Genomic DNA, 10,371 nt, shown 5'->3' on the forward strand with positions numbered 1-10,371 from the left:
TATGGATCACACTCTGTGTAATACCAGTACATAGTAATGAAGCTAGATGTATACTTAGCATCTAAATGTGAAACAATTCACACCTTTTCATGTAAGAAGGATAGTCCCTCTAAAACTGAAAAAAGTCCAGCACAGATCTCAATGGCGGAATGGGTCTCAAGAACAGTAAGAACAGGAACCACTCTCTCCACTACAATGTACGCATGGCTGGATTGGTCTCCTGAGGCAAGAAATCTCACTATACTTGGATGTCGCAAACTCTTCAAATTCTAAAAATAAAACAGAAATAATTGAAAACATATGACCATGCAGCAATACAGCAGATAATATGTATTTAAGTTCACCATAATATTTTATACATTATTCAGGAAAAAAAAGAAAGAAGAAGATCAAAGTTAAAATACACTAATATAAATATGGACAAAGGTTAACATTGTATTAAATATCAGATTACCCAATATAGGGTTTACTGAGTATAACGTATTTTTGTTGATTATAAACGTTAAATTTGGTTTGAGTGGCCTACATACTTCACTGTCTTATCTACGGGCTTGATTACAACATATTTTCATTATTTACATTTGGAACCAAGTCATTGCCTAACCAAAAGGAGCCTGAAATTCTATCAGTATAATGATCCCTGTTTTAATTACAAGTTCATACATTTACAGGTATTACTATATATTCTTATTGATAGGATTTCAGACTTCTTGGACTTTACAGATGAAAGAGAAGAAGAATTTAGGATGAAAAAACAATCTCATTAATCAATCACAAGTGTTTCAAAAGATAATTCTATTATAATCGACATTATTTTCAATTACAAAATAGGGCACTGTCCTTGCCGATCGATTTGTCTTGCTAGTAGCACGATATTGTCTTGGATAGTTTGCATTAATATATACAGTAATTCTCTTATGTATTATTGTTGCTCATAAACAAATCATTAAATCCTTTTTGTGTCAGTTTTGAGTACCAGATAATCCTGAAAATCAATTATGGCTGCCTCATAGAATTTTTGACTTTTCCATGAAAAATAACCCTTGTAAATCCTATAGCTACATATTGTTCACACCTCCCACTTTGGACATTATTTTCTCAAAAAATCCTGCACACATTCTGTGGGCTTGTATGGTAAGTAGGTTTTATGTTGTACTGGATTTGTCTTGTCATTACACCAACAGCTAATGACACCAGATACCAGGTAAGTTCAATTTTGATGTTATGGGTGTCATGCACTTTGGCCCACATACTCTGAATAACCTGCCACATGCATATAAAAATATCAGGTGGTGTTGGGGCTAGCCGGGTCACAACAATCTCAGGATGGTGAAACCATGAATCTAGCCTAAGTTCAGTTTCTCCAGACACATATAAGAGGTCTTTGTTCAGCTGATTGCGTTGGCAGATATGTCAAAAGTTACTTGCCATGTTGAACCTCTAGCAATACTGGATTATCTCAAAATGTGTTGATGGTAATTATAATCATAGCTCTCAGTGTGACACCTGAATGTCCTTGTGGAACCCTATGCATTCAAATATTTCTTGATAATGACAAGCTATGACTTCATAAATTGATACAAGAGTATAACTATTGTTTTTTATTCAATTAATATTTTACATTCAAACTAATTAAATGCTAGTTTGCAGAAAATGTTACTTTGGAATTAGAGGTCTTGATTAGGCAAAGAATCTACAGCCTTATGATTACATATATATGATTTTATAACAGAACTACGCAGACAGTACAACACAGTTATGTAGACGGAAAATACGGTATGATAACAACTTATCAATACGACATCGATACTATAATATTCGACTTTAAGATCATTATGAACGCGGCATGATTTCCACATTTAACTTGCTTTATATATTTACAAATAAAATTTTAATAAATACATGATAGATTTTATACTCTTATTTAATAAAACCTTGACATTTCGTTGGAATAACTCTCTTTTGGTCCGATCACAGTTTTGGTCAGACAGAATTGTGATGAGAGTGTCATCTGCCAGCTGGCCATGACGTAGAACCCATGGACACGACTCCTCTACTGTGCCTTCTTCTAGGTCGCAGCCATCCAGTATACTTTCCTCTGCACCCATCGCTGGCTATACATCTGCCAATCTAACAAGACGTCGAATATTCTATTTAAAAGTTCCTCAGCTAACTTTATGACACAGCAACTTCCGGAAATGTTAATGAAATACCTAATCAACAAACCGGAAAGGAGACAGATTTTCCGCATTGCACCAAAACTAGAGAAGAATAACGTTTGACCACGGACTTGAAATCAAACTGTAGTCAGTGACCAACATAAAACTCCGAAGCAATTCAAATGAATAAAGCACTTTCTTATATAAAACTATCTTACATTTTGCTATTATTATAAGTGAACTATTGATATCCAGAACATGATTGTTTGATCGACTTTGAAGCTCAACGTTGTATCAAAATATTCCGATTTTAATTTTGGGTCTTACAGTCAAATAGCAACAGAGACTTCCATAAACAAATATTTATCTAAAAATAGATTTGGGGAAAAAGACGTGCACATGCATATAACTTTGTTGAGTTTGTAATGAGCAATATTGTGGAGAAAAACAACAGATAAATAAGAGTAACTTCTATAAATCTATCCGGTGGTACACTTAAATCAAATGTTGAAATTGCCATTTTTCCAAACTACTGTCATAGACTGAAACTAACTTTCCAACAAGTTTGTAATACAAGACATCACAAACATATCAACAGAATCATAGGAAACATAGGAACAAAAAGAAATGTACTCACACGGATACCCCCCTACCCTACCCCCCCACCCACCCCCACCCACCCCCTCCTCCCCCCTGCCCCCCCCCCCCCCCTCCTCCCGAAAATACTGGTTAATGCAAGTTAATAATGGATAATGGCATGTCTCCAAATGAGAAAGAGATGTACGACAACGGAACCAACATTAAACTGACAATGGTAAAATTAAGAAAACTGAGTGTGCAGAAGTATTTATTTTGTTTGTTTGTTTTAGATAATTATGGTATTAAACTCTGTTCGAGTTGTCTCGCTTGTTATGTTGGTGTGATCACAGTGTAAAGCATGCTAAAACGCAGCTGTTTTCCGTCACTGCCGTATACAGCAAAAATATATGTATGTATATATATGTGTGTGTGTATTTAAACAGAAAAAAATGTATATATATGGCAAGTGTATTCCGACAATGCAAGTAGAAAATAATGTTGAAGTATAAACATTTTATCATGCAACTGCTGGTGCAATTATCGGAATACAACTGCCATATATATATATACTTTTTTTTCTGTATTCGGCGGTTAAAGAAACAGCTGTATCTTAGCACGTGCGTTAATTCGACAGAATTACTCTCTAAATTTACTTTAAAATTAACGTTTAATAATATAAATACCTATTGAAATAAGTGATTTTATAACAAGTTTATTAACGAAAATTAAAAATTCTCATAAAATCGCTGACATATCCGTTGTATTGTGGAACTATATTTCCGCGCGGAGCAGTTAGTTTGGCCAGAGACATATATAACGTGATATATACGTCTCTGGTTTGGCGCACGCCATCAGGCAAAATTTAGCGTAACGTCAACGCCATATAAAACATAGATTGAACGCCAAAACTGTTGGAGTTTTGATGGTCTCATTTTCTATCAATACAAATACATTTTAATATTAGAACAATCACAATGTATCGGATTCGGAAACAAGTAATAAACTCATATAAACCCACCGCCGTCTCTTATTAAAGACACATTGATAGAATAGGTATGGTTATGAAATTCTACAGCCTAAGGAATAGAAATTCATGTTCAGGTGTGTTATATATGCAAAACATTTGATTGTAATGATGCATTTCTTAGAAATGAGAGGAAAGCGAGTTTCAAAAAGTGAAATATGAAAATTTGCTCTGATTGGCGAATCTTTGTCAAGCATTCTGGATTAACCATACAGAATTCAACCTCAATTATTCGGAACAATATGAAGACTGTTCCATACCTGACCTCCTGACCTCATTCTTACACGCTTCGATTTGTACTCTCCTGCGTATACATTTTGGAGACTCGTATGTGATGATTGGACACGGGGATTTCCCTACAGCAATTTTTCCTTTTCCCCGATTGGTACTCCCCTGCGTAAACATTTTGGAGACCCGGATGTGGCGATATGACAGGGTGATTTCCCTACATTAGTTCTTCCGTTTTTCCGATTTGTTCACCCCTTTGTATACATTTTGGAGACCCGGATGTGGCGATTGGCCACGGTGATTTCCCTACAGCAATTCTTCAGTTTTTCCGATTTGTACTCCCCTGTGTATAAATTGCATGTACCAGTTCTGTCATGTGACTATTGAGTTAAACCAGTTATGTCATGTGACTATTGGGTTAAACCAGTTATGTCATGTGACTATTGGGTTAAACCAGTTCTGTCATGTGACTATTGGGATAAACCAGTTCTGTCATGTGACTATTGGGATAAACCAGTTCTGTCAAGTGACTATTGGGTTAAATCAGTTCTGTCATTTGACTATTGGGTTAAACCAGTTCTGTCAAGTAACTATTGGGTTAAACCAGTTCTGTCATGTGACCACCGAAAAAAAAACAGTGTTTTAGATCGATATCATTTGCATTCCACAGAATCAAATCTGGATTGACATGGGTGTTACAACACAGAGATTTAACATGTGTCATTTAATGGTACAGGTACTTACACATACTGCACACAAAGTGGAACAACCATTAAATGAATCAGCGCGCGCTTAACAAGTGTTGGTTTTCGTACGCGGAGCTGCTGGTGAGAAAATCTGACAGAACAGAAAGTGTAAATTATGAAAGTTTTTTCTCCCATATAAGTGTGGCTGTGTCTGTCATTGTGCAGTCTGAGTTATGTCTCCTACTTAAAAGCCTTATCACTATATACGTTCGTTATGTATCGGCAAACTCTGTGGTGACGTTTTAATTTTATGGTTATCAAATATTAATACTTTGACGTGAACCCTACTTATATACACGGTAAAACCGATAGGAATCGGTAAACTTCACTGATAAAACACATCCACTGATGTTATACTCTAAAGCGACTCTTATACAGTCTAGAGGGGAAGTGTACTCATTAAATATACACTGATGTTATACTCTATAGGGACTCCTATACAGTCTAGAGGGGAAGTGTACCCATTAAATATACACTGATGTTATACTCTCTTTAGGGACTCCTATACAGTCTAGAGGGGACAGTGTACCATCAAATATACACTGATGTTATACTCTCTTTAGGGACTCCTATACAGTCTAGAGGGGACAGTGTACCCATTAAATATACATTGATGTTATAATCTATAGGGACTCCTATACAGTCTAGAGGGGACAGTGTACCCATTAAATATACATTGATGTTATACTCTATAGGGACTCCTATACAGTCTAGAGATAGTTTAAGCACTAGATATTTTTCTTAATTTTACTGGACAGGTTTAAACATCAAAAACATGATAAGATGACGTCAACGGTGAGATGTAAGAACAGTACGAGGCATTTGATGGTGTCTGCGTGACGTTGTGATGTATTGGGTTTTTTGACAAGGATTGGGAAGTGCTCCTTGGAGAACACAAGTAATGTAAGCCATTAAAAGTCCTTTTTGTCTGGCATTAACCTGATCCCTGGGAACCTAAAGGCCAACCAACGTGTTGAGAAAATCAGTTTGAAAATAAATCATATTTATTGATGAGTAAGTAAAGTTTTGTCGGTGTCCGGCACACAGTATCACTTGCTCCCCCGGGGGATCAACCGCCATCTTGAAAGTGCATCTGTGAGGAAGACGCAACAGTAAACAGCTATGTAGGTTAAATCAATTCACTGTCATTCGAACTTGCGTCTGGGTTAATTGGAGATAGACATAAAGTTATGACGCATTTTTAAGATCAATTGAACTGAATTGAATTGAAACTGAGATGAGTCATAGACAATGGGAATTACAAATAGTGATGACGTATTTTGAAGACATGTAGTGGTAAATGGGAATTACACATAGTGGTGACGTATTTTGAAGATGTGTAGTGGTAAATGGAAATTACACATAGCGATGACGTATTTTGAAGATATTTAGTGGTAAATGGGAATTACACATATTGATGACGTATTTTGAAGATGTGTAGTGGTAAATAGGAATAACACGTTGTATTGAAGTATTGTGAAGATGTGTAGTGGTAAATGGGAATTACATACAGTGATGACGTCTTTTGAAGATGTGTAGTGGTAAATGGGAATTACACATAGTGATGACGTATTTTGAAAATGTGTAGTGGTAAAAAGGAATTACATACAGTGATGACGTATTTTGAAGATGTGTAGTGGTAAATGGGAATTATACATAGTGATGACGTATTTTGAAGATGTGTAGTGCTAAATGGGAATTACACATAGTGATGTATTTTGAAGATATATAGTGGTAAATGGGAATTACACATAGTGATGACGTATTTTGAAGATGTATAATGGTAAATGGGATTTACATACAGTGATGACGTATTTTGAAGATGTGTAGTGGTCAATAGGATTTACCGTGGTGATGACGTATTTTGAAGATGTGTAGTGGTAAATGGAAATTACACATAGCGATGACGTATTTTGAAGATATTTAGTGGTAAAGAGGAATTACACATATTGATGACGTATTGTGAAGATGTGTAGTGGTAAATGGGAATTACATACAGTGATGACGTTTTTTGAAGATGTGTAGTGGTAAATGGGAATTACACATAGTGATGACGTATTTTGAAAATGTGTAGTGGTAAAAAGGAATTACATACAGTGATGACGTATTTTGAAGATGTGTAGTGGTAAATGGGAATTATACATAGTGATGACGTATTTTGAAGATGTGTAGTGGTAAATGGGAATTACGCATAGTGTTGACGTATTTTGAAGATATATATAAATAGAATTACATAGAGTGATGACGTATTACAATATGTTTAGTGGTAAATGGGTTACCGTGATGACGTATTTTGAAGATGTGTAGTGGTAAATGGGAATTAAACATAGTGATGACGTATTTTAAATCAGTGTAGTGGTAAATGGGAATTACATACCGTGATGACGTATTTTGCAGATATATAACGGTAAATAGAATTACACATAGTGATGACGTATCTTCAATATGTTTAGTGGTAAATGGGAATTACATACCGTGATGACGTATTTTGAAGATGTGTTGTGGTAAATGGAAATTACACATAGTGATGACGTATTGTGAAGATGTGTAGTGCTACATGGGAATTACACATAGTGATGACGTATTTTGAAGATGTGTAGTGGTAAATGGGAATTAAACATAGTGTTGACGTATTTTGAAGATGTGTAGTGGTAAATGGAAATTACACACAGTGATGAGGTATTTTGAAGATATTTAGTGGGAAATGGGAATTACACATAGTGTTGACGTATTTTGAAGATGTGTAGTGGTAAATGGAAATTACACATAGTGATGAGGTGTTTTGAAGATATTTAGTGGTAAATGGGAATTACACATAGTGATGATGTATTTTGAAGATGTGTAGTGGCAAATGGGAACTACACACAGTGATGACGTATTTTGAAGATGTGTAGTGGTAAATAGGAATTACACATAGTGATGACGTATTTTGAAGATGTGTAGTGGTAAATGGGAATTACACATAGTGATGACGTATTTTGAAGATGTGTAGTGGTAAATAGGAATTACACATAGTGATGACGTATTTTGAAGATGTGTAGTGGTAAATGGGAATTACATACAGTGATGACGTATTTTGAAGATATGTAGTGGTAAAGAGGAATTACACATAGTGATTGCTTATTTTGAAGATGTGTAGCGGTAAATGGGAATTACACATAGTGATGACGTGTTTTGAAGATGTGAAGTGGTAATGGGAATTACACACAGTAATGTATTTTGAAGATGTGTAGTGCTAAATGGGAATTACAGATAGTGATGACGTATTGTGAAGATGTGTAGTGCTAAATTGGAATTACACATAGTGATGACGTATTTTGAAGATGTGTAGTGGTAAATGGGAATTACACAGAGTGATGACGTATTTTGAAGATGTATAATGGTAAATGGGATTTACATACAGTGATGACCTATTTTGAAGATGTGTAGTGGTCAATAGGATTTACCGTGGTAATGACGTATTTTGAAGATGTGTAGTGGTAAATGGAAATTACACATAGCGATGACGTATTTTGAAGATATTTAGTGGTAAAGAGGAATTACACATATTGATGACGTATTGTGAAGATGTGTAGTGGTAAATGGGAATTACATACAGTGATGACGTCTTTTGAAGATGTGTAGTGGTAAATGGGAATTACACATAGTGATCACGTATTTTGAAAATGTGTAGTGGTAAAAAGGAATTACATACAGTGATGACGTATTTTGAAGATGTGTAGTGGTAAATGGGAATTATACATAGTGATGACGTATTTTGAAGATGTGTAGTGGTAAATGGGAATTACACATAGTGTTGACGTATTTTGAAGATATATAACGGTAAATAGAATTACATAGAGTTATGAGGTATTTTGAAGATGTGTAGTGGTAAATGGGAATTAAACATAGTGATGACGTATTTTAAATCTGTGTAGTGGTAAATGGGAATTACATACCGTGATGACGTATTTTGAAGATATATAACGGTAAATAGAATTACACATAGTGATGACGTATCTTCGATATGTTTAGTGGTAAATGGGAATTACATACCGTGATGACGTATTTTGAAGATGTGTTGTGGTAAATGGAAATTACACATAGTGATGACGTATTGTGAAGATGTGTAGTGCTACATGGGAATTACACATAGTGATGACGTATTTTGAAGATGTGTAGTGGTAAATGGGAATTAAACATAGTGTTGACGTATTTTGAAGATGTGTAGTGGTAAATGGAAATTACACATAGTGATGAGGTATTTTGAAGATATTTAGTGGGAAATGGGAATTACACATAGTGTTGACGTATTTTGAAGATGTGTAGTGGTAAATGGAAATTACACATAGTGATGAGGTGTTTTGAAGATATTTAGTGGTAAATGGGAATTACACATAGTGATGATGTATTTTGAAGATGTGTAGTGGCAAATGGGAACTACACACAGTGATGACGTATTTTGAAGATATTTAGTGGTAAAGAGGAATTACACATAGTGATGGCGTATTTTGAAGATGTGTAGCGGTAAATGGGAATTACACATAGTGATGACGTGTTTTGAAGATGTGAAGTGGTAATGGGAATTACACACAGTAATGTATTTTGAAGATGTGTAGTGCTAAATTGGAATTACACATAGTGATGACGTATTGTGAAGATGTGTAGTGATAAATGGGAATTACACATAGTGATGACGTATTTTAAAGATGTGTAGTGCTAAATGGGAATTACACATAGTGATGTATTTTGAAGATGTGTAGTGGTAAATAGGAATTACACAAAGTAATGTATTTTTAAGATGTGTAGTGGTAAATGGGAATTACACATAGTGATGATGTATTTTGAAGATTTGTAGTGGTAAATGGGAATTACACATAGTAATGACGTATTTTGAAAATGAGTAGTGGTAAATGGGAATTACACATAGTGATGATGTATTTTGAAGATGTGTAGTGGTAAATGGGAACTACACACAGTGATGACGTATTTTGAAGATGTGTAGTGGTAAATGAGAATAACACGTTGTGTTGAAGTATTGTGAAGATGTGTAGTGGTAAATGGGAATTACATACAGTGATGACGTCTTTTGAAGATGTGTAGTGCTAAATGGGAATTATACATAGTGATGACGTATTTTGAAGATGTGTAGTGATAAATGGGAATTACACATAGTGTTGACGTATTTTGAAGATATATAACGGTAAATAGAATTACATAGAGTGATGAGGTATTTTGAAGATGTGTAGTGGTAAATGGGAATTAAACATAGTGATGACGTATTTTAAATCAGTGTAGTGGTAAATGGGAATTACATACCGTGATGACGTATTTTGAAGATATATAACGGTAAATAGAATTACACATAGTGATGACGTATTTTAAATATGTGTAGTGGTAAATGGGAATTACATACCGTGATGACGTATTTTGAAGGTGTGTTGTGGTAAATGGAAATTACACATAGTGATGACGTATTGTGAAGATGTGTAGTGCTACATGGGAATTACACATAGCGATGACGTATTTTGAAGATGTATAGTGGTAAATGGGAATTAAACATAGTGTTGACGTATTTTGAAGATGTGTAGTGGTAAATGGAAATTACAAATAGTGATGAGGTGTTTTGAAGATATTTAGTGGTAAAGAGGAATTA

At 34.8% G+C, this 10,371-nt stretch overlaps 1 protein-coding gene across 1 annotated transcript in view; it reads right to left on the reverse strand.

Annotated features, from left to right (window-relative positions):
• The window catches only part of LOC132554036 (protein-associating with the carboxyl-terminal domain of ezrin-like), a 39,508-nt gene extending 37,400 nt beyond the window's left edge, over positions 1-2,108 (reverse strand). Inside the window, exons 1-2 of the mRNA XM_060218333.1 lie at positions 1,935-2,108; positions 84-269 (exon numbers count right to left, since the gene is read on the reverse strand). Coding sequence (XP_060074316.1) covers positions 84-269; positions 1,935-2,108 — 360 coding nt within the window. The remainder of the gene's footprint in view (positions 1-83; positions 270-1,934) is intronic.
• Positions 2,109-10,371: the final 8,263 nt, after the last annotated feature.

Source organism: Ylistrum balloti, unplaced genomic scaffold (genome assembly GCF_031769215.1).
Source record: "Ylistrum balloti isolate Yb309-2 unplaced genomic scaffold, AGI_CSIRO_Ybal_v1 Utg370372, whole genome shotgun sequence".
Classification (NCBI taxonomy): Eukaryota; Metazoa; Mollusca; class Bivalvia; order Pectinida; family Pectinidae; genus Ylistrum; species Ylistrum balloti.